The sequence below is a fragment of the Crotalus tigris genome, unplaced genomic scaffold (assembly GCF_016545835.1).
Source record: "Crotalus tigris isolate CLP2741 ecotype Arizona unplaced genomic scaffold, ASM1654583v1 scf7180000018371.15429387391:27106975, whole genome shotgun sequence".
NCBI classification, from domain to species: domain Eukaryota; kingdom Metazoa; phylum Chordata; class Lepidosauria; order Squamata; family Viperidae; genus Crotalus; species Crotalus tigris.
The window spans coordinates 19,439,650-19,465,081 of NW_024096970.1; the positions used below are offsets into that span (position 1 = coordinate 19,439,650).

Consider the following 25,432-nt stretch of genomic DNA (forward strand, 5'->3'; position numbering starts at 1 on the left):
TAATAGGTTTTTGGCACATGCATAAGCACGCATCTGGCATGTTCAATGTGCATGAAATGATAGCTGATGAACCTGTCATCTTAGTTCTAAACCATTCATATAGAAAAACTGAAGAGTTTTCACTCTAAGAAGTACAATAAACATAACTCTGCATTCAGAGTCTCAAGAAGTCCAAGAGTTTAGCTGTAATAGATCTGCCCAAATAACAGAACAAACCCTGTGGCTTGAGGGCTTTTCCATCTTGTCTTTCTCCAGCTGAATGGACTTTAATCCCCCAAATTCTCCAACCAGCATAGCTAGAACTGCAGTCCCATACTTTGGAGGGTACAAGATTGGCGACAGTTGATGTAGGCTAACTAATCCAAGTATAGCTCATGGAAAGCTCGGTGAAACTTCACTTACCTAAACGCAGAATGGAGAAGAAGAGCAGCCAAAACATGCAGAGAATGGGTGCTGTCACCACTTGGTTTACTGCTGCTGAATGGATACGGTGGTTCAGCCTGGTAGGGATGTAGACGTAGTAAATATTGTAGCAGTCAACCATGTGCTTCAGTAGCATGTACAGCAAACCTGTGTGAAAAGAGACAGAAGAATTGGGGCATGAAGAATGGCAACTCAGAGGAGACAGCAGTAGCTGGGAGGATAACAAGGAGATTGGCCCAGAAATATTTTACAGGAAAGAAAAGGCTGGAAGAGACCATAGTTCAGCAGTAGTACAGCATCTGCTTGCATGTGAAAGATTTATTCACTAGTGACATTTGAAAGATTACCAAGGAATTGTGCTGGAAAAAAAAATCTTGAGTAAATGACTCCAACAGTTGTATTATACCCTACCAACACAGCAACATCCTCATCCTCATCTTTTATTTATGTTCTGTAGCTCTTCTCTTGCATAAAAATTCATTCCTTGTGGATCAATTATATCAATAATCAGAACCAACCTAGAGAATATCATAAATGTGTGTTTTCATTTTTGTACTTTTGTTTATTTCCTATTATGGCCTTTGTTTTAGATTAATACTAAAGGAGGAAGGATTTACCTGTTTCTCCTACACTACTTGCTTGGCAAAAATAAACAATTCTTTCTCTTCAAGCCCAGAAAAGCTATTATAGAAAAAACTACTGTTCTTTGTAGCAAATAGCAATTCTGGAGTAAGACTGGATGTGCAATGTGTTGAAACCCACTTTTTGCCCCAAATAATTCTTATTTGGAGAAATTACTGCTACTCAGCTATCATTTCTATATTCTTTTGTATGTCATTTGTATATCATTTTACTGTCTATTAGAAATGAACAGAATAATGTACATTTCACTTCTATTTTATAGGTCAACAGGTCTCTACCTCTATAACTTTTTGATTCCATTTACAGAAGCCCATTAAGAGATATCATCCCAAAGGCTGACAACAGCCATGGCTTGTATTTGTTTGTTTATTGGGCAGTGTTTCCTTAAATTACAACCAGCTGGAGTCCAGTTCTATAAAGATGTTATTGACAACAATAGGAATTTTGAAGAAATTGTGCACCTACTTACCAAAGGGGACAATAATAGGGCAGGTGATACTATAGGTCATCACCACAGCAAATATGCAGCATGTCCAGGCATACTCCAGTCCAAACTGGAACTCATAGGCTTGATTCTAAAGGAAAACACAGTAGTGCACCTTATCTTTAATTTTATTATGAATGAAAATAAATGAATGGTAACAGGATGGGAGAGCAATCTCAGGGATCCTGTGCAGTTAACAGTAGTTTTTTTTTCTTTGTGCAGAGTTTGCCCTTTTTCAGGTAACAACTCCCACACAACTTAAAATATATATTTATAGTGATTTCACAAGATTTCAATAGTTTAACTCAGTGTTTCCCAAACTTGACAATTTTAAGGCATGTGGACTTCAACTCCCAGAATTCCACAGCCAGCGTTGCTGGCTGTGGAATTCTGGGAGTTGAAGTCCTCAAGCCTTAAAATTGTCAAGTTTGGGAAACACTGGTTTAACTAAACATTTAAATTATTTAATTTTAGAGGATACAGAAATACTATCCAGGATGGATGGAAGGATTTCTGGACATTGATGGGCATATATTATCAACTCTTGATAACAACCCTGTTATTAATCCATTTCAAAACCATGGCTCTTAGTAACAACAATTAAGCCTAACTTCTTCACCGAACAAACTATGATTCTATGCCTTCCCTGAGCCAAACTCGCTTGAAAAGTAGTTCCTGTAAATTGCATCATAATGTCATTGCTACACTCATGCCCAAAACTAAACTAGGATGTTTCTGTTCATGGCTTGTGATATCATGTTACAAAGACTGAGTTGCAATAATGCTATCCATAATGGGAGAGTTTAGACATAAACTTACTAAGACATAAACAATGCATAATGGTTTAGCATTATGTTTGAATGAGATGGGACCATTACTGGACTAAAGAAAATAAGCCATGATTAAACACAGTCTGTTCTCAAACAACATTTCGTAAGGTTCTGGCTCCAGAAAAACTTTAATTGCCTCACTAGGGGAAATCTAGAGATTTATGGCACCACTTTAAGAGTATTGCTGGATATGATCTATTGATACATAATCCCAACCATTCAGGAGGTTACTTAACCTTCTAATCCTACCAGCAAGGCTTCAATCTCCAAAATAAAAACCCAGCAAACCCGCTTGATGTGGAGCCGCTCAGGTTCAGACTTGGCAAAGCAGAGCCGTGTGGCATAGACAATGAGTCCAGGGATTCGTAATAGTTCCATGGCTGTCCCAATCAGGCTGGAAGTGATGACATAGTTGACAAAGAAAGCACCATTATCGGGAAGAAAAACACACCTGCATCAAAAAAAAAAAAAAAATCCAGGAAAGTGTGCATGAGAGAGAGGGAGAAAGAGAGAGCATAATATAACAAGACTATATCCTGAGAAAGGCCATATGCAATCGTAACGACCCACTTGGCTTCATGTGTTTTGTGCGAACAAGACACAAGCATCCCACAAATTAAAAATGGTGACCCATCTCACAACACACTCACAACGCTCCACGACACTTACTGAAATTTTATCTCTGCTTGATCCACAAAGTGAGTGTCAAATAGCCAGCGAAAGAAGAGATCCAAACTGGGAACGGGAAACAAAGAAGAACAGAAGGCATCATAAGCTTGTTACTCTTTTAAAAAACACCCATACCTGAACCCTATTGGTTCGGTAAAAATGGGCATATTTCAGTGTATGTAGCTTGAGGATGAGAACAAGTTTTCCGGAGAGATGCGACCAAGCTAATTTAACTCTTTTCGATCAGCAATAGCAGACATGATGTTGTGGTCAAATGGAAGGTAGCAATTAATATTTCAGTGCAGGAAGATATAGTTCCTATAAATTTGAAATAACAGGTTGGATAATATGGGGGTGGGTGGGTTTGTGGAGATGGTGTGAAGGTATTAAGCAGCTTCTCTTCTCATTTTGAAAAACTACCATCTCTAACACAGCAAACATATTCCCTCTGTATATAATGGAATCAGGTTTCAAAGACTGAAGACACGAATCAGGAAATTATGATTGTTTTGTAGTGATGATACCATTCCAACTTGGCAGCAGATCAGTTACTCTGCATGTTTTCAGAAGCTTGGAGTAGGTGAAATATTTATGTGGGGTCTTGTTCATAGCCTTTGAGAAGCTAGTGATTTTTTTAAAAAAAATTTCAGGAAAGCGTTTAGTGCATCATTTTAGCTGCCTAATTTAATAATGTATTACTTGCTGGCACATTGTTGTTTCTTTTGCTATTCCCATGTTCAAAAGTGTTTGTGTTCCTTTTTTCCAAGGATCAGTTGAGCACAATTACTGTATAGCAATTTTAATGTAGGCCATGACTGAAATGTCAGCAGTCAGACATACACTTTAAACGATATGGGAGTCACGATATTCAAAAATCAGAGGGAACTTGATAGTGCCTTTTCAGATTACAAATTTTATTAAAAGGCGTAAGCTTTCATGATGTTGAACAGATGTTGCACATTAAAGTAACATCAATGGATAATTTGGAAACATGAACAAACCCATTGAATATCTATATGAAATATTCCTGAGACATTGTTAAGTATTTAGTTTATCTATTAACAAAATCATACTCAAACTTTTTGCTTGTCTGCATTCCCAGCCATGGATGTGAACAATCACGTAGGGAAGGACACTGTTATGAAGGGCTGATTTAATACCATGAGATGAGTGAAAGTGCAGGATGGACAATTAGCCCAGAGATAAGCCCACATCTTTTGTAGGCAAATATGACTGGAACAGTTTTATTTCCGTTAAGCCCATTTTCTGATACCACACTTTATTAGAGTCCCAAAGATGCTTTTTTATGAGGCGACTGGACTTTCTTGTTTTTCTTTGAAGACGTTTTGAAGACAAGGTTCAACAATCCATCTACATTTAAAAGACAAAGGCCAATCTTTTGAAGACAGCCAAGTCCACATTTTGGACAGAGGGGACTGCTGGTTTGAAAGAAGGGTCAAAGAGGCCATCTATGTCAAAACTGAACAGCCCTCTCTCAACATAGGGGGAGGGATCCGACATCATCTATCTCCAGTCTACAACACAGTCCTTTCAGCAGTTGCAAAAAGGCTCCACAGCCATTTGCACTAGTCAGGTGACTCTGATGACACAGATAATCCTCTAGATGGCTTCAACGACTCTCTAAAAGAATGCAAATGACCAACTGTCTGCAAAGAGTATAAATCCTTCCATTCCCCACCATCCAGTCAGAGCTGAAGAAGCTTCTTGGATGAGAAGCGAAACGTTTTCAAAGCAAAACAAGAGAGTCCAATTGCCTTGCAAAAAAGCATCTTTGGGACAACTATGACCAGGATGACCGAGAATCTCCATAGATACTTCATTGCAATGTAAGTAATATGTCCATAAAAAGAAATAAACCCTTGTCTAAAAGTATCCTTAAACTACTGCCCAATTAATTTAATATTATATAATTTGATATGGGCAGTATATCAAAGAGGAGAGGAAATGATTATCAGTATGAGGGCCTGCATCCAGGGCCAACCAACATTTTACACTTACCACTACACTCAGCTTGGTGCTTAAAAAAAACAATTCCGCTGTATTATCATGAGCTATTTATAATAAAAACCAGATCTATATGGAGCATTTGCAATTTTGCTCTGTACCTGGTCAGTCCAAGTGAAGGCAAGATGATAACCATAAATACCAGAAAGAAATAACACTTGTGCATTGTGATCTGATTTTCACTTGACCTAAAGGAAATAAAAATGCATTTATTTGGGGGATGGAGAGAGAGAGAACAGCAATGAAAAGAAACCTCACAAATTCTTCAGGAGAAAATTCAAAATGTTACATAATCAATAAAATGTTCCAAAATGTTTTCACCACAAAATTGTCAATAATATGCATAATTAACCCATGTGCCTATATTTCTTTGCAGAGTTAATTTTGGTTAAACAAAATTTTGTTTTGCTTATTTTTTTGTTCTAGAAAGAGGACAGAGTTCCAGAAGGGAAGACTGAGACACAGAAATAAAGTAAACACCTCAACGCCAGAGTAAGAAAAAGTTTATCCAGAATGTTTTCAAATATAGGTGCGATGGAAATGTGACAAAGAATAAATCAAAACAATATATACCTAGATACTCGGTCTCCCCTGAATATTTATCCATTTTTTTTACTTGTTGCTCTAGCAAGATAGATTCCCAGAGAATCTCTGAAAATGTAGCAATGTGATAAAAGAAAATTGGAATTACCTGGTCCAATGTGTCTCGAAGAAAGCTGAGTAGTACACAATAAAAGGCAGAAACACAGAAAACGCCCACAGCAGCAGTGTGGGGAAGAATTGAGTCACAATAGGGTTCTGGAAGGTGAGAGAGAAAAGGGATAATCAAGTGTTTTTCAAAAACAGGAACTTTTTCTCCATACAATTTCCAAAAAATTTCTAAGGCATGTTCTTTCTTTTGCTTGGTAGCTCAACCTGGGCTTCTTTTCTTCCTCTGTTTCTGCGTTGAGGATTGTAACTGGTGAGGTTTGATTTACTGGAATATTTTGAAGTGGAAAATGTTCTGATGAAATTAGACTACTTGTCACAGACCCTAAAGTGCCTAGAGAAAAATGTCAGCTTGCACCATGATCTTTTGTTTGCACTGGAAAAATTTCTGATCCATAACATCTGTCTTGATGTTATTTGCTACGGGTTACATGAAAAAAATAATTATATTCTGAATATGTAACTTGACTAACACAGTAAGTTGTACCTCGGTACTCATTGTTAATTGGATCTGGGAGGTGCAATTTATTTATTTATTTATGAGACTTATATACCGCTTTAAGTGCAAGAACTCTCTAAGCGGTGTACACCAGTAAGCAATGTATGTATATATATATATATATTTACATTGCCCCCAACAATCTGGGTCCTCATTTTACCTACCCCGGAAGGATGGAAGGCTGAGTCAACCTTGAGCCGGTGAGATTTGAACCGCTGACCTGATGAACACAGTCAGTTAAAGTGGCCTGCAGTACTGCACTCTAACTGCTGCGCCACCTCGGGGGAAAGGATGAGTACCAAACAAATTTTTCTCATTAGGAATAATGTAGTGAGCCACAAGGCAGCTGACACTGACAAGTTCTAGCTTGTGTGCAGAGTATCACGCAAACAATGAGTACCAGGACAAAAATTTCGCGTCAAAATGGATTGAACACCAAATTCGATGGGCTTCAAAGCAACTGAATAACAGAGTATCACTGTATTTGCAATTGATATCCATTTCTTATTAAAGAACTTTCAAAATGAGGTTCCTTTCCAAAAAAGCTAACCACTGGAAAATTCCATTGTTCTTTTTAAAAAATGACCAGACCCAATCTGACGACCATTTTTACCACAGGCATTAAGCAAATCCAGCTTCCCCAATTGACTTTGTTTGTCAGAAGCCAGCAAGGAAGGTCATAAGTCATGATCAAATGACTTCAAAACACTGCAACCGTCATAAATATAAGCAGGTTGTCAAGTGACTAAATCACATGAGGAGAATGCTGTGATGATCATAAGTATGAGGACCAGTCATGCATCACTGCTTTTAGTACTGTCGTAACTTTGAACAAATGATCATAAGTCAAGGACTACCTATAACTGTGATACAATAAAGGCAAATTCAGGGGGAAAGGATGAGAATTAGAGTTGTTCTCTTTCTCCTTCTTTCTACCCAGGAGAAGATCACTTATAGCATACCAACAGTACCTTCAATATTAAGTCATTCTGCTACTCCAAACTAAAGATATAGCCTGCATTGAAGAGGCAGCATCAAGCAAGGAATTTCTAAATCGGGATGAATAATCCTTCTGGCTCATTGGCGCTCAGCTGCTCAGATGAAAACACAGGGTGAGCCTATGTGTGTACACACATACAAATTTGCACTACACTAGACATATCCTTGCAGGGCATGGTTGGGGGGGGGAGAGAAAGCAAATTTTCCTCCTTTCTAACAGTCTTGAGCAGAGCTGTAGTGAGGGACAAGTCATGAGATCTTTCTTCATCCTAGCCACCCCATTTGTAGATCACCAGTTTTCTGCTCCAAGCTGGGGGGGGGGGGAGATAGAATTCTAGTTCTTGAGAAAGTAATTAGAAAGAAAAGGGAAGTTATGGGGCTTTTTCCTTCCTTCCACTGAACTCAGTGTCAATTGCCATTTTTCTATCCCTACAAACAGCACAGATTAGTGGCAACACTAATTTGCTCCTCACCTGCAAACTGATTAGGATCTTCAGCTGATCCTGGGAGAAGCTACTCTATAGACTACATGTTTTGTACCTAAGGGTTCCCTGGTTCTCATTTGTAAATTAGATTATTTTCAATTCTATACATTTTTTAACCTCCTGCGATACCTTATTTGTCCTGTATGCTGCTGGGGATCTCTCGGACAGTGTTGTCCACCCAGGCAGCATTTCATTATTAAGACGTCTGGCTAGAGCAGTGGTTCTCAAATAGTGGGGCGGGTCCCCCAGGGCCCCGCGAGGCTCCGTAAAGGGGAGCTTGTTTGACCTCGGCAAATACTGTCATATTGGACGCACGTGACACACGCAAAGGACCCGATTGGATAGACAGTCACGCGGGGGGGGGGCGCGAAATGTTTTCTTCTTCCTAGGGGGGCATGACAGAAAATAATTGAGAACCACTGGGCTAGAGCAATTATCACGGCCTAACTAGTAGGTAGATAAGTACAATTATCTGGAGTGTGGAGTGAGACTAAGCATGGAAAACCCAAAAGTCTGGGAGTGAGATGTTATCCCGCCTGAAATAACGCTTCAGGGTAAGTAAGGAATCACAGCTATGCTATGCACCTTGAGGCTCTCCACAGGCCGTGTAACGTTGAACATATCCATGGTGTTCACAATGATGGCTGGAGTAGTGAGGAAGAAGAGGAGGAGGAAAAGGCAGATGTTGAGCAGGACAAATTTCACCCACCACAAAGCACCACCAACAGATAAATTCTCCCTGTGAGAAAGAAAGCGGGGGTTGGAGGCTGTATGCAACAAAGGCAAGGAAACACTGTCCAATACCAATATGTTAGGGCTTGATTCAAGATAAAACTTCCACCCCTTGTCCTTTTATGACTTGTCCATAGATCACAACATGCATTTAAAAACTACAAATTATGCACAGGAAATCTTTCACAACAAATTAGGACTAGATGACTTCTGCTGAACGAAACACTTATTGGTTCTCTTTTTAAACTAGTCTGAGGCCAAAATTTGTTTATATAATTCCTTTCCTGTGCATTGCCCACCAATGGGACAATTTGTAGACGTTAACAATGTAAGAAAATAATAATAAAAGCCACATGAACATCTACATAAAAAAAATCATGACCATCACAATATTGTCTAAAATATAAAATTGCAATTGCTGTGTAACGAACAGCTGGACTAAACACTGTATTCACCAATATTTACAAGCAGTACAGAAGAATTGTTCAATAATTCTTTTGTACTTAGTGTCACTCCTAGGCATGCTTTCAACAATATATTTCTCCTGAAATATGCTAGACTGTATTTTATAACCATCACCCCCCCCCCATGGCTAATAAAGAAACATATAACACTTATAATGGGAGAACTTAACATTTCAATGTTTTTTTTTACAGATTTTTACATGCTGGGAGAAGAAAAAAGAGAAATTACCAGATGATGTCATTGGGCGCAGGGGCATAGCTGACACCCCAGCAATGGGATTTCACCACTGTAGTAACAGATGACTGTTGTGGATGCTTGCGGCAGAGGATGCGACTGTAATCCTTTAAAATACTGGGAAACCAAAAAAGAATTAAGAGGGAGAATTAACTAGCTAGGTTCCTCTTGTTTGTGTTGGAATTTTTTTAAGAAATCATGTTGATTGCCTTATCCAGTCCAATGCTTTTAGCTACATGGTTAGCTACCAATTTATTATTTTTTTTGTTTAACACATTTATATCCTTTCTATCTTTTGCAAATATCTCAATAGACTTGCATACTTAGATTCAGGCATAGCATGAAATAAACTATGCTCATCTTAATGCATGAAACTAAAAGATTTAAGAAGCAGCAATTCCCCCAAATGGACATCTGATCTTAAATATTAAGGGAGATTTAAGTTAGACATAGAGTATGCACCCATCAAATAGTTCCAGAATAATAAAAAAATGGAGGGATATCTGTTAATGCTACCATGGTGGAATAGCAGTAACAAGGCAAGGCATTATAGTTGACTTAATGAAAGGGATGGATGCCTGCATAGATGGTAAGGGACATTATATGAATCACGATGTCACTGCACAAATGACATGAATTATAGATTTTGCATTAATCTAACACAGTGACTAATGAAGACTCCTTTCTAAACTAAAACAGCTTTCCTATATACTCAAAATATTGAGAAATTTCATATACCAGGATTTTTGTCAGTGAAATACTAATAGCAATTATGGGGATTCAAGGTTATAAACTTGGATATAACATTGTCTTGTTGAAGAAGAACTTATCTAGAATGCATAATTTTCAAACATGTTCTCTCAGTTACCCCAAGTCAGTGGAAATATAGTGTACAAAGAGATACATAAAGAAGAACTGGCCACTTATTTATAACTGCAGTTCTTTGAGTGGCTGTCTGTGAATGAACACACTGAGATTATGTGTCTTTGCAGAGCAATTTGATATGATGTTAGCCTAGAACCCAATATGATCACTTTAAAGATTGATCAAAAGAGCCCAAAGATTACAGAAAACAATGTACATTGAAAATGATCCAGGTCCCAAAGGGCTAATAAAGGCGCTATCAAGGTCAAAATAATTGCTTAGAGCCTTGAGGTTGGCACCTGCTATATAGCTCTGTGGTACTGAGTATGCAAGCAGTTTCAAGTTCTGGTGAGTGGCCTTGGTCAAAAACAGTACATCTTTTCCACTTTTTAAACAAAAAAAATGCTGACCTTTGGCCAAGACATGGATGGGACCACAGAACTCTCTGCATGTTACACAAACTTCAGTAACCTCAGTGCTAAATAATCCATCTTCACTGAAGGAAAGCCTCAGTTCTAACATTAGCTTTCAATTGCTGTGGAGTGGGGCCAGCACGGCAACACAAGGCAATAGAAGATGCCACATTGGCTGCATTACAAGCCATATTTAATTCTTTTTGACAAACTATAATGCTTCGGTTTGAAAAAACTAAATTATTCACCTTTTGTCTTTTGACAGATATGATAGGACTGGGAACACCTATTCCAGAGAAAATGATGGCATTTTGTCATGAGCGTATAATAATTGGAGTATGGAGGAAAAAACTCCAAAGAACTATAACTTGTATAGAAGACTGTCCAATGCTATGTGGGGATTCCAAATATTATTGATGGTACGAAACAGATGGTGTATATTAGAATAAGAAGCAGCAAAATAAAAAAAAATATAAAACACCCTCTTGTCAAAATATCTTAAGAGCATCGATGGTCACCTAATTTCAAGACCCCTTTCCCACTGCAGCCAGTATTCAAAATGGATTTGATACCATTCCTGATAGCCTTTGAGTGAAGGAGAAATAGGAGAGGGGAAAAAGGAGGACCAATAACGCGGCCTGTAAGCCCTGAATAAATTTTTGCTGAGAGAATGAGGCCTTTCATAGCAATTGAATTATCTACTTTTGCCTTTGGAAATGATTTGTAATCAGGTCTGGCCCTACCACTGGAAAAAAACAAAGCAATGATTAGATAGAATAGGCTGCAGAACAGTAGCGATAATTTGAGTTACCTCTCAGTAACTCAGCTATCTTTTTCCCTTGAAGAGAGAATCGTGTATGCCACAAAGTTTGCAGTTGACCCTTTGAGTCAGTGTTTTTCAAATCTGCCAATTTTAAGATGCCAGCAGGGAATTCTGGGAGTTGAAGTCCACACATCCTAAAGTTGTTAAGTTTGAAAAAAAAAATCTTCTCTAAATTATCCTTTAGTCTCAACTGTGGCAGAAACTGTAAAGATTCCACTGCCCATCCATTAACTTCTTAGCCTCAGATAAAAAAGGCTTGGGTTGGCCTTGTATTAGGAAGACTCACGTGGCTGTCATTCTTTCATCCTGGAATGTGACGAAGGCCATGTCAAGACGCTTGAGAGCAATCCGGCTGCGTTCAGCATTAAACTCATCTGTCAGTTTCTCCTCTAGCTCCCCATAGTACTGCTCAGCATCCACCTAATCAAAAAGAAATAAGCTTACTTCTTTTTTTTTGTCATTGATTTTAAAATGTCAGTTAGAATAAATACTGGATGGGGTCAACAGACTTCCTATATTCTCCCAGAAGCAGCCTTCATTGGTTGTCTCTCCAAATAATACATTGGGAAAGAATGTGAAAAGACTTTTGATGGCTTAATCCAAGCATTTCCATCAAGAGGATAAAGAAATTATGCTTCTTCTGATGACAGAGTCTATGACCAGACCCGTAACAATATTAACAGCCAGAAAAAACTCTTGGCTGTTCCAGGAAGGTGTATCAAGTCAAGGGAACTGCATCTTTCCAAACCTTTCTGACAGACACCACATGAAATAAAGCAGCAACAACCATATCAAGTAAGTGACATCTCAGTAACAGAAAGAGATGCCAGATTATAATGTCCTCCCAATGGTGCTAAGGGGAGTAAGCTTTCAGCAAAGACACAGAGCTGTGCCACCATCTTTAAAGCTTGCACTGAGCTGTGAATCTGCCCCACAATAAGGCAGAGAGGAAAATGTTATTTTAATAACCATAATCTATTCCTGACTTTAACATAAGCCTGAAACATATAGTCACTTTAAAGTACCATATGTACCAGTACTGATCAAACCTTTTTCTCTTTTTGCTTTTTTTTCTGTCAGGATATTCAAATAATTCCCTTTATATATTTGCTAAACAGATGAATAGTACTGCCATTCAGGTCCCCATCTTGGCCATCAGTCATTCCTTTTGACCAACTTTCCAACTCTTTGGTCAAGTTTACTGTTATGGGGATAAAAGCAGAGAAGATCCTCTTCTCTGTAACTATCTCCAGTTGCTGGGCCCTATTCACACAAATAGAAAACCTGACCCATCATGGTTTCTTTTCAGAGTGAAAAGTGACCTGTGTTTACTTGCATGGTCCCTTGATAATGTTCTGAGGAGACAATCACTGAGCATGTAGGTCAGTGTTTCTTAAGCTTGGCGACTTGAACACGGGTGGACTTTAATTCCCAGAATTGAAGCCCCTCCACCATTTTCCCTTTCCCTTTTTGAAACAACAAAAATCATTCAGAGCTTAATTGCTCTGTCCATTAAAATGAATGATCTAGAAGTCCAAAGTTGAACTCTTATCTTTGGCATGAGCTTAGCCTAGGCCAGGGGTAGGCAACCTTGGCTCTTTTATGATTCGTGGACTTCAACTCCCAGAATTCCTGAGCCAGCATCAGGAATTCTGGGAGTTGAAGTCCATGAGTCATAAAAGAGCCAAGGTTGCCTACCCATGGCCTAAGTGAGTAGGATGGCAGAACTGGGCATTCAGGTCCCTTCTTGAGCTGGGCTATTATTTATTTTATGGTCAGTATGTGATATTGAAGGGAACCATCTCTAGCCCAGGTCAATGATTAGTAGCATGTACACAACAATGAGGGGAACACAAGACCTAAAGTTCCCAGTGCTGTTTTTTCTCCCAGTCAGTTAATATCTTCATATTCTTTGTACCTCTTCAAAGCCACAAATGCGGCAGCAGAAAATTCGAGAACAAGGATGGATTTTGATCATAATTTTCCCCTCCTTTTGAGCCTTGGTTGTGAAGTAAAGCCTCCCTTTCATTGCCTTGCGCCTGGCAGATACAAAATTAGGGGAAAAATGTTAATGCAGCTATCCATTTCTTTATGACACTTTTCTAAATCTCATATTTCATGTTCTTACAAATGAAAACTTCTGGCACTTTTGACTTGGAATGAAACTGTTAAGAATATTTTCTAGGAACAGTGGTGAAGACCAAATGGACCAAATCAAGTTGAATGAGGTTTCCATTATTCCTAGGGTAGATCTGGTGAGTCCTCTCTGTTGCTGACATGTAATTATCCTGAAAATAATGTCTGGAAATGTCATTCAGAAAATGGTGTGTTTCTTGATGGTATGAAAACTGATGAATAATACCAACTGCCGGGAAGGGCCCCTATGATTAGAGTACCCCTCTGATGACCTGCAACTTGGTTGACTTTAAAAGGAAAGTAAGATAAATTCATGGACCTTCTCATTGGTTGTTGGTTCTGATGGTATTATTGGAAGACACTCTTGAAGTCAGTTTAGATGGCTGCCATTTGTTAGGCATATAATTAGCCACTGTGAGGGCCAAATGCTGGGGAAAGCAAATTTTGATCTGATGATTCATTGTGTTTATTATGCTTTTAAATTAAACATGTTGCTTCTTTTCTTCTTTTGCCATCAAGGTAAATATATGCCTATTGAATATTTGAGCCATAATTGCATTCATTTCCAAAAATCATAGAAGACCTCAGCTAGTCCCTTAGTGCTTAAAGTATATGTAAGCAAGACAGATAGATTAATTGAGGGGAAAAAAGTTTCAAACCTATAAGAAAACAGTACCTTGCTTAATTATCCACTGGATTTTATATTTCTCCTGAGTATTGAAAAACCTTTCACAGCATCAAAACACATAGTTATAAATACATTTGAAAATATAGCATTTAATTACATATTCTTGAAAGTGTCATATTTTTGTTACTTAATACAAGAAATAAAGGGAAATGTACATTTCTGTTTTGTTTTAGGTGGTTGTTTATATTTTAATTTGGATTCATCTCATTTTCTATTACTAACTGATATTAACATTGAAAAAACTTAAAAAGCCTATAGGAAAGTAGGATTAGCGTTTTGTACTGCAACCTTCCTTTCACGGCAGCAGCTTCAAAATTGGAAACTGCCTTTATTCACGGAACAAAAGACTGACTGGGCACGGAAAAGAGCTTCAACGTGTTCTTGAAACAAGTGTCTCAAATAATGACATTCTCTCCCTGTTCCGGAATTCAGGTTTGATGCCAAAGCTTTTAATTTTCCAAAATGAGCTTGACACATCTTTTCACCAAGACCAGTACCTGTGATTGCTTCTATAGCCCTGTTTTCAGAAAATTAGAAAAGATTTATGGCATTTCCAGATATATTATCATTTTTTAAAATTCCTTTAAGTCTTTGCAATTTCCTTGGCAAGATTTTTCTAGTTCCTAGTTTGTCAGGCTGAGAGCAAATGTCTTGCCCAAAGTCAGCCAAGCTGGTTTTGTGCCTAAGGCAAGACTAGCATCTCACTTTCTGTTTCTAGCTTGGTGCTTTCAATCACTACACCAAACTGACTCTTTTTATGGTCTTCTTTAACTATGAAGCATTCAATCTAGTGAAATATAACCTGAAATGCAGGGTTCTTTTAAAAGAATAAATAAAATACAACGAATCAATATATTAAATATATATATGGATAAGGTTTTTTTAAAATAGCAAATTAATATAGAAACTGAAGTGGGTAAAAAAATTGAAAAATGACAGGCAGTGGAAAAGGATTAATGGGTTCTATTATGGCACTTGTACTATAAGGGAATAAATAAATGGATAAGGCATACCAGGTTAAAAAATTGCTTCTTAAACAAAGGATTTTCTTTTTTACAGTACTTTCTTTTTTGCTTCTTCACCAGATGAAGAAGGGTGATGACATTTTTTACAGTGGTGCTAATTATTATTATCTAGTTTTTTGCTTTTTATTTAAACCAAAACTCCCTCTAGCATGATCCTGATGCACAAAAATCCCAGGGCATTTTCCTCCACACATTCTAAGGGGCTCAGAATAACTCAGATCTAAGCAAGACTTTTGAAAGCTTACCTCTCTGAATCCAGCTTCATCAATCTGCGAACATCAGAGCAAAATTGGACACCGGTCACTGTGCAGCTTGGATAAGCCTCACTATCAGAAGAGACAATCAAATTTTTTTAATAACAAAGATCTGATATTCCTTGTAGAATGTGCTTGGGCATCCCAGAACATAGTTCTCACACAAAATCCATATACAAGTCAAGAAGTCACAGCATGCACAGAATATGGTGAAATAGACTGGCTCCAGGAGGAAAATTGAGACAAGACTATATTCTCCACTTATTTATTCAACCTATCTCGGGGGTCCCCAACCCGTCAGTGGACCGGGACCGGTCATTGGGAACCAGGCCGTGCAAGTGGCGGGCGAATACACAAAGCTCCATTTGTGCAAGTGGCGGGCATGTGTGCAAAATCATCCTCTCCTCTGCCAAGTCGCTGCTGTCGGTCTGTCAAACCGGAAAGGATCGGGACCGTTGACCTATATAGTGAATATATTGTATAACACTGTATACAGTATATTAAGATTGGAAGAAGATGCTGATGACACTAATCTGAAAATGAAAAGAATCTGCAAATACTAGCAATAAAAGTCAAGCAGCATATTGAAAAAAAATGAGACAAAAATTAAATACAAAGAAGTCTAAACTAATGACAACAGGTACAATGTCTGGTCTTCGAATTGATGATGAAGAAATCAAAATGGTACATAGCTTTTGCCTTTTAGAATCAACAGCAAAGTAACAATCAGTTAAGAAATATGCCGTAGACTAAATGTGACAGAGAAGCTATGAAGGCATTGGAAAAGTCATTCAAATACCATGACGTGCCTATACCTACAAAGCTCAGAATAGTGTGAAGCATGATATTCCCTGTGAAATATCATTGGAAAAGTTGAACTTTGATGGAGCAGAACAGCAAAAGCACAACACTTTTGAATTTGATGTTGGAGAAGACTCCTGAGAATACCATTCTTGGCTGTACTATGCACAATAAATTGGCCTTCAAAGAAATCAACTCAGAGTTCTCACTCAAGGCACAAATGTCTAGGTTTGAATTATCCTAATTTGGACACATTAGGCAAAGATCTAGCTATTTAAAGAAGGTTAAATGATGCAAGAGGAGGAAGGAAAGTGAAGAAGAGGACAACTAGCAGCAAGAAGGATAGACTCAATCACAGTAATGATGGGTGCACAGTTGGAAGACTTGAAAGACCAGGTTATGGAAAGATCATCATGGAGAAAATGTATCTATATGATCGATAATAAGCAACACCAACTTGATTGGTCATAATTAATCAATCAATGTCCATCTGGAGTCCAAATCAGCTTTCAGAAATCAACTCTCACAAGAGGAAATGCTTCATGAAAAGGGAAAATAATAGTTAATTATTGTAACTGATGTTATTTGAGTTGGCATACTTTTAGAATTAAGAAATAGAACTCCACCTAGGAAAGAAAGGTAGAAGGGGTGACAAAATCTCAGTTGCTCATTTGATTGATTAATAATTAATTAATTAATCCCACCTCCCCTCCCATCCTGCTTCCACCATTCCCATCTTTAATGGAATCATAATGTTTGACTGGTTTTTAATTTATTTATGTTTTTAGTACATTTATACTCGTTTTTCATGACTGTAAGCCACCCAGATGGGCAACCAATAAATTTTATAAATAAATAAGTAAAGCTCAAATTATGAATTAGTTATCAATTTTTCACTGTGGTTTCCATGAGTCACATATATGGGTAGATGGCAAGCTAAATTATTTTCAGGCAGGTTTTGGTAGTCAGAAACAAGGAAGCCACCCTCCCCAAAGCTGCATCCCTATAAGTCAAATGTTCAGTCTGTAATGCTTCACAAGACATTAATAGTTATGCCTGCTCTGTCTAGCACAGTGGTTCTCAACCTTTTTAATGCCGCAACCCCCAACTGGTCGTAAGTCGAGGACTACTCAACCGGTCGTAAGTTGAGGACTACTCAACTGGTGCAGCACCTTTTGCAGAATAGGACGTTTGGCGGGCTTAGCAGGGCAGAGACAGCCTGGACAATTCCTATTGGCTTTTGAAAGCCAATAGAATTAGACTCTATTCAAGAGAGTCTATTCTATTGGCTTTCAAAAGCTAATAGAATAAAAGGGAGTAGCACAGCTAAGGAAAAGGGGGAAAAAATGGCGGATTGCGTTGTTTGGCGACCCCCGTGAAATGGTCGTTCAACCCCAAATGAGGTCCCAACCCACAGGTTGAGAACCACTGGTCTAGCAACTGGATGTTCGTGATGACCTGACACAATTCAGGTGAACTGACTTCCGATGATATCTGGCACAATCCATATGACAAGCAGTGACTCACTGTTCAAAATGAAACATAATGGAAGTGGGCTTTTTGTGAAAGGCTGATGTCTCATCCAAGTTAAGGTGAATGTTCTATATAGGTCTCTCTCCAATTGGTTAAAGAGATTTGGAAAGAAAATAAAGAGGATGATGTCCTGGTTTGAAATGAAATTCTAATACTGTGTTCAGAATTATATGGTCCAAGTCAATTCTAGCTATGACGATAAAGCATATAGGTTACTACTGTGTTGCACAGAAATGACCCTGCAGTTTGACAAGTGGTTCAAACATCTACCTGGTGAGCTTAAAAGATATGAGAAGTTCTGAGCAAGAAGGAATGCTACATGAGCTTAATAATCCTTTCTTAAGAGTGTATCTCAATAGCTTCATGTCAAGCTGAAAGAAAGTGTAAAGTGGCATACTTCAGGGCTCTGTGCTAGGCTGTGTACAGATAGTTCTTGACTTACAACAATTCATTTAGTAACCATTTAAAGTTGTAACAGCACTGAAAAAAAGTGCCTTATGACTGTTTTTCACAGTTATGACTTTTGCAACATCCCTCTAATCCAGGGGTAGGCAACCTTGGCTCTTTTATGACTCGTGGACTTCAACTCCCAGAATTCCTGAGCCAGCATCAGGAATTCTGGGAGTTGATGTCCACAAGTCATAAAAGAGCCAAGGTTGCCTACTCCTGTTCTAATCCAAATTCAGGTGCTTGGCAACTGGGTTGCTGTGTCCCAAAGTCATACGATCACCTTTTGTGACCTTCTGACAAGCAAAGTCAATGGGGAAGCCAGTTTATTTAACAACCAGGTTACTAATTTATCAACTGCCATGATTCACTTAACAACTGTGGCAAGAAAGGTCGTAAAATCGGGCAAAACTCACTTAACAAATATCTCACTTAACAACAGAAATTTGGGGCTCAATTGTGGTCGTATGTTGAAGACTACGTTGAAGACTGTACTGTTCGATGTATTTATTAGTGACTCCTCACCATGCTTATCATTAGCTAAAAGAGGAAGAACACATTTATGAAAAAAGAATAATACTGAGCATGTAGTTTTACTTACTGGAAGTGTTTGACAACAAGAGATGTATCTGTGATCTCTTTGGGAATCCTGGTAACCATCAATGTCCGGGCCAGCTAAAAGACAAGAAAGGAAGAGGTCAGAAGTGGAGACACTTTAATAGGTGTAACATTTGTCAGTTTCCAGTATTTTGCCACTTAAATTCTAGTATTATTTGTACTCGTTATTTTCTACTGGTGTAAGACTACAGACTTAAATTACAGGAGGATACAGTTTGCTTAAACATTGCAAGGCAATATTTAGTGGTAAGAAAAGTTTAATAATAGAAATGGCTAATTAAAATATTGCTGTGTCACCCTCATCCTGCATGAAGCAGGGCTTGGCATATCTACTCCTATTTTATGACCCTGAAGTGGCAACTTGCTTATATGGTGAAAGCTTGCTTTTTTCAGAACAAGATTTGTATTGTCACATTGAATTGCAGCATTTAAACAATCTCAAATCAATATTTGGACAAATTTCTTCCCTGGCCTGATACAACATATGATAAATGTCTAGACCAGGGGTCCCCAACTCCCAGTACGTGGACTGGCACTGAGTGGCAGCATGCCAGCAACCAGGCTGCACAAACAAGCAAAGCCCCATCTGCGGGATGCAGGCAGAACATAAAACCACGCCCCCTCCAGTCTGCAGAAAAACCTCTTTCCACATAACCAGTCCCTGGTGCCCAAAAGGCTGGGGACTTCTGGTCTAGATAACTATTTTTAAGTCTTGACAAGTTTAAGATATGTGGACTTCAACTCCCAGAATTCCCCAGACAGTATGCAGTCCACACATCTGAAACTTGCCAAGGTTGAGAAACACTAGCCTAGATGTACATCTCTGAAAGGGCAGAAAGGAAGGTGTCAATGAGACCACTGCAATTATTACCTTTTCATTTTCCTTATACTCTAATTGGATGGAATGATGAGTCATGCAGAGAACAGTGATGATGAAATAGAGGAGAGCAAAGATACTGTGCAGCCACAAGAGACGGTCACTGTAATAAGAGCAAAAATGAGAGACATTTTCAGATGGGAAAAAATAGATATCTTTATCAGAAAGCAATATAACTACTATTTCCTGGAAGGTGCCAGCCATTCCTTGTTTTCAGCCATTGATTCAAAGTCTACGGAGATTCTCAGTCATCCAGGCCGTGGTTATCCCAAAGGTGCTTTTTCATGAGGCAAATGGCCTTCCTTGTTTTTCTTTGAAGACGTTTCAGTTCTCATCCAAGAAGCTTCTTCAGCTCTGACTGGATGCCTCCTGAAAAAGTTGCCTCCTGAAAAAGCACCTTTGGGACAACCATGACCTGGATGACTGAGAATCTCCATAGACATTTAACTATGCACTTTGGGATGAACACCCTTCGATTGGTGCAGTTGTATGAACGGATTTCCAGAAAACATTGCAGACTACAGGAACAGGGCAGAAAACATCCTGCAGCCAGAAGGCGCCAAACCCATTTGCACTACTCAGGTAACCCTGAGGACACAGAAAACCTCCAAATGGTCCCAACGACTCTCTAAAAGAATGCAAATGACCAGCTGTCTGCAAGGAATATAAATTCTTCCATTTCCCACCAGCCGGTCAGAGCTGAAGAAGCTTCTTGGATGAGAAGTGAAACGTCTTTGAAGTAAAACAAGGAAGTCCACTTGCCTCCTGAAAAAGCACCTTTGGGACATTGATTCAAACCATTTGTAATATAGAAAGTTGACTTCACCGTTGCATGTTGTCATAGAATCATGATTAATGCATGAAAGAAGCCTTAGTCAAGCAATGTCTTAAAGGAAAACAAATCATTTTAATGCTTGCAAGGTAGAACACCAAAACAGAACTTTCATTTGGCATCAATTCAAAATGACAGCTAAATTATAGAAATCAGTGGTGCAGAATTTGTCAAAGACAATAGTTCTTTTTGAGGGGAAGCTTAGTTGGACAGAAATTTATATTTATTATTTGTAGCTTACAATTGAACATTGTTCATATTGAAGCAAGCCACCTGTTCACACACACACACACACACACACATATATATATACTGGGCTCAGAATGTCAGACAAACTAAATAAGGATTTATTGAACATTTATTTATTTGTTTATGTATTTGCAGAAAGTGCCTCACAATGCCATCATTACAAACAGTGACTAATTCAGCTCTGAAGAAATGGAATTACTTACTCTTTGGGAACATTTGCAATTGTGGTTCGGCCAAAATTAGCTGGATTTTTTCCTGAAAGAGAGAAAGGAGACAGAAGTTAGTACATTTTTAACAAAAGGCATTTTATTCTTCTTAGCATAGTATTCTACTCACAATGCCTCCAAAAGTTGTACAGCAATATTTTTAAGCTTTTGAGATACTGGTGCTCTCCACAATTAATTGTCCAGTGAATTTAAAGGGCTACCTACCAAGGAGATCACCAGAGAAGTTGACGGGAAGGATGACAGCCACAGACAGCACACAGGCAATCAAGAGCAACACCAACAGATGCCGTTGGAAAGAGAGGTAGGTTGTGGCATCAACTCCACACTTGCTTTGAATTTCTTCATCTCTGAGAAAGAAAGAAAAAGAAAGAAAGAAAGAAAGACATGTCAACCCAATGAGATCCCCTTCTACAGTTTTCCCTTCATCCAGAAATGGAAAAAAAAAAAAGAACAGCATTGACTATGTAGTTTTTCTGCCAGTATAAAATAGACGATATAATATAATATAGAACAGAGGGATTTTATTTCTGTGCTTTATGTTTTATAAAATTAGGTCTATGTGACCCCAAAAAAGTACTAGCAAGGCTCTACCCAAACGGGAATTCCATTCCTTACTATCTTAAGTATCCTCAAATCAAAGAAGGCAATAAAACAAACAAAATACCCCGCCTAAAACCTTAAAACAAGTTTTTCAAGTGGAATCATTTTAGCATAAAAGGATGGAAAGAGCTTGACAGGAAGTTCCCCTTAAACAAAACAATAATAAAGTGGAATAGCAAAATATAATTGTAATTCAGTGCAAAGTTGCTTTTCTGAACCATCATATATGACACCTCAAATACCGGAACCACCTTACCTAACCGGGTGCTCTCTAGATGTGATGGATTGCAACCCTCCTTATCTCCAGCCAGCAGGAAACCTGCAGTTCAACACATCTAGAGGGCACAAGGTTGGGGAAGGATGGGTCAGAGTGATAAGAAAACAGCATTAATTAATTTGGTTTCAAAAATTTATTCCGTTTACTTCCCCACACACCCACTGGTTTCTTTTCCAGGTTTTCGTACGTAAATTATTCTGTTCCATTTATGCATCCATCTGCATTCTTTTTTTTTTTTTTAAAGTCTGTCTCACTACAGATAAGGAACATACTTCTAAAGAAATGTGTACTGGTTTTCCTCACATATGGCATTTCCAAATACATTTTAGAACATGAACTTCACATGCCTTTGGATTTTTTTTTTTTAAAACGACCTGTGTTATAAAATCCAGTCCCATGAGAAATCCAAACAATCATGATGTTCCAATTTGTATATTAAACACTGAGGTATTGATTAGGAAGAAAAGGGATTAAATTATTTTCCCAACACTATTATTATTATCATTATTATTGTTGTTATTATTATTATTATTGATCGTCGCACAGTCAGCCAGATGTTCAGACTGGATTTGGCATTTTGTCTACCTATCGAGTCCTTACCCAGGACCTGGGATAGGCAGATGTGGATGTTTGATGTTATTACAGATATCGTCACAGGATGGAAGCAATTCCTAGTAAGGCCGCCTTTTGCAATTGACTAATGGCGAATTATTATTATTATTATTATTATTATTATTATTATTATTATTATTATTATTAATTTTAAATTCTATCTTAGCAAGAGCCTTTCTTAGAGATCACCCATCTCACTCTTAGAGCGACTCTGGCAGTGTGTAATTAAAAACATAAAAACCATCTAAACATACTCAGTAAAAGGCAGCTTTTTGTAATAAACAAACCCTTCCTTTTTCCTTGAAAATAATATCTTTATGACACAACAATAGCTAAATGAGTGGGAAGATTTCTTTTGCTTGAAGAGGTAACTGAGTGGGAGGAGAAATTAATTCCTTATTGAATTTCCAATCTCTTTCTCTCTCTCTTTGGAAAGGAAACAGAATTTTCATAGTGGCTTAGTTGGCTATCTGGAGAATTAGGCTTCAGGTTGTAGAGGATAAATTTTTCATCATAAAATCCCACATGTGTCTTAAATTTTGCATGTGCAAAATGCAAAAGGGTTTTCTGCTACCTAATGATAACCAAGTAATAATAATTTCATTCATTTATTTCTTATTCCATTGATGACTTAGTTGTTTTTTTATTAATTCTTTGATTAAAACATGGCAATTCTGGGGCTGGTTTCAGTTCAAAACATTCAAGAGAGGAGACAGTTCAGGCTAATCAGCCACTCATTTCCAGTTAAAACAAATCAGTGATGCTTTAGTGGTGCTCTGTCCACTAAAACCAGAGCAATGTATATATAAGCCTTAAAGTTAGATTATCTATCAACAACTGCTGTTGCTACACTTGTAAATCTCAGCCATCTGAAGAGCTCACTTTGCTGAACAACAGGTCCAGCCCCATCAAAGCCGTGTTGATCCCGTCATAATGAGGCCTGTAATTATATGCAGTGCATATCTATTCAAAGTAAGCTTCTATGAATTCAATGTTGCTGATTCTCAGCAAGAGCAGAAAAAAAATCAGTTTTCATAGAGAAGTATCAAAGGGAACAAACAGTCCATGGCTGAAGATATCGTCACAGTACTGTAATCACTCTATCACATAAAAGATGGAGCAGGTTATGAATTTTCATCAATATCACCATAGTGGCATGTACTCACTTCATCTGGTAAATTGAAAGAAGCCAGGAGCAGAATCCCTAGGAAGGAAATTGGAGAATTTCAATGAGCTGACTAAAATCAATTATAGAAGAAACAATTATTTATGACTGCTTGGTCCCCTAAAATATGGTGTAAGGGTAAAGTAACTGAGTATATTATTAAACTTGTCTTAAACAAGGATAAAATATTTATGGGTCCCTTTAATGCCAAGTAACATTGGCTATAGGGACATATGGTAGGACAGTGATGGCGAAACTTTTAGAGACTGAATGCCACAAAACCATCCTGCCCGCCTGCCCCTGCTCCACCTGCCCCCACACCCCGTCCCACCCACCCACAGGGCCACCCACGCACCGTAGCAACATCTGCGCATGACGGGGCACGAGGGCGGGGTCTTGTCCTTGCTTCCATGTCCTTGGCTGTGCTGCTCTGTGTGAGCCGTGCCCGGGGATGACTCTCTGGGGGGGCTGCTGGTGAGGAGGGGACTGTAGGGGGAGGAGGGGTTGGGGGGAGGGTGTGCGTGCCCACAGAGAGGGCTCCGAGTGCTGCCTCACCACCATTATGGTAGGAGTTAAATTTAACATCTGGAAGGACACGCATTTCTCAACTCTTGGCTCGGAATCAGAAAGATACAGTAAGGGACTTGGCCATGAGATTAGCATTCAAACTTAACAGGGATATACAATTTTAAAACTGATTTACTGTGTTGAAAATAAGCCATTAGGAAGACAGATTGTCCAAATGTCTTTTATCTTTTCCAGACATTTTTGAGGGAAAATCTTGTACAAATGATCAAAAGTGCGAGTTTCAGACAGATGGACCATTCACCTCATTGAACTTGGCCATTCTCTTGATCTAACATCATCATCAAATTACTATCAGAAAATAGCAGCTTGATAAGAGCAGCAATGACAATCACTTTTGCTTTATTGGGAAATTCACATGTCCATAAAGCCGATAGACATCATTCACTCTCAAGGCATCAGCAACCCTGTTTTTGCTTTCCTATAACTAGTTGATGGAAATGACCAATAGGGATAGGAATTCTCTTTGTCATGCAATTTTTTTCATAAGCTCCCCTTCTCCTCAAAGTCTCTCTCAAACTTACCACATCTTTGTTGTCAGCATCCAAGGGGCTGCTCTCAGAAGGGGACTTTTCTTTTTCACTTTGTTCTCCATAGAAGAGGGATGTCAGGCTTCCCATATATAGGAAGTAAATGGCAGGGAGAAGAAAAGAAGGGGGAATGTGGAGAGAAAGAAAGAGAGGAGGAAGAAAGTGTAAATTGGAGATAGATGAAGAAAAGAAAAAGAACGGAGAGAGGAATATTATTCTGACCAGGCCACTTTTAAATATCTACAGTTCCACAACCTCAGTACACCAACAAGCCTAAAAGAAGAAGAAGAGTGACAATATCCCAAGAAGATAATGCTCAGGAAAGTTCAAGAAAACGTATGTCTGCCCTTCCCCAATAAATGTTACAGCTTTGGTGGTCTTGGAAAAAGTGTGAAGGTGCCACTATAGAGAGTATGGAATTAGAAGCCAGAAGAACATATGCAGCCAAAAGTGTTTTAATGAACTGAGAATTTGGGATTGTACATATATCCTTGTTCTTGACTGAATCACTATGCTCTGGATTCTCTATCTTTATTGCTTTGTAACTTTATTATTTCATTTTGCATGAGAAGAGACAGTTTGCTTCATATTTTTCGCACCATTTGAGATCATGGTGTCAATAATTATATTGCCCAATTTTATTAAAAGCACTAATAATTTAAGATGAAATACAAGATTAAT

General features: G+C 38.4%; 1 protein-coding gene across 9 annotated transcripts in view; it reads right to left on the reverse strand.

Moving 5' to 3' along the window:
* Positions 1-25,432, reverse strand: part of TMEM63C (transmembrane protein 63C) — a 70,124-nt gene that overhangs the window by 7,642 nt on the left and 37,050 nt on the right. For all 9 annotated transcript variants that reach the window (XM_039351639.1, XM_039351638.1, XM_039351637.1 and 6 more), the window contains 17 exons: positions 24,746-24,833; positions 23,638-23,675; positions 21,187-21,329; positions 20,959-21,010; positions 19,669-19,777; positions 18,781-18,854; positions 15,390-15,470; positions 13,214-13,334; positions 11,582-11,715; positions 9,190-9,312; positions 8,350-8,503; positions 5,765-5,871; positions 5,175-5,261; positions 3,049-3,114; positions 2,668-2,830; positions 1,535-1,640; positions 403-570 (listed from right to left, as the gene is read on the reverse strand). In XM_039351639.1, coding sequence (XP_039207573.1) covers positions 403-570; positions 1,535-1,640; positions 2,668-2,830; positions 3,049-3,114; positions 5,175-5,261; positions 5,765-5,871; positions 8,350-8,503; positions 9,190-9,312; positions 11,582-11,715; positions 13,214-13,334; positions 15,390-15,470; positions 18,781-18,854; positions 19,669-19,777; positions 20,959-21,010; positions 21,187-21,329; positions 23,638-23,675; positions 24,746-24,833 — 1,814 coding nt within the window. The remainder of the gene's footprint in view (positions 1-402; positions 571-1,534; positions 1,641-2,667; positions 2,831-3,048; positions 3,115-5,174; positions 5,262-5,764; positions 5,872-8,349; positions 8,504-9,189; positions 9,313-11,581; positions 11,716-13,213; positions 13,335-15,389; positions 15,471-18,780; positions 18,855-19,668; positions 19,778-20,958; positions 21,011-21,186; positions 21,330-23,637; positions 23,676-24,745; positions 24,834-25,432) is intronic.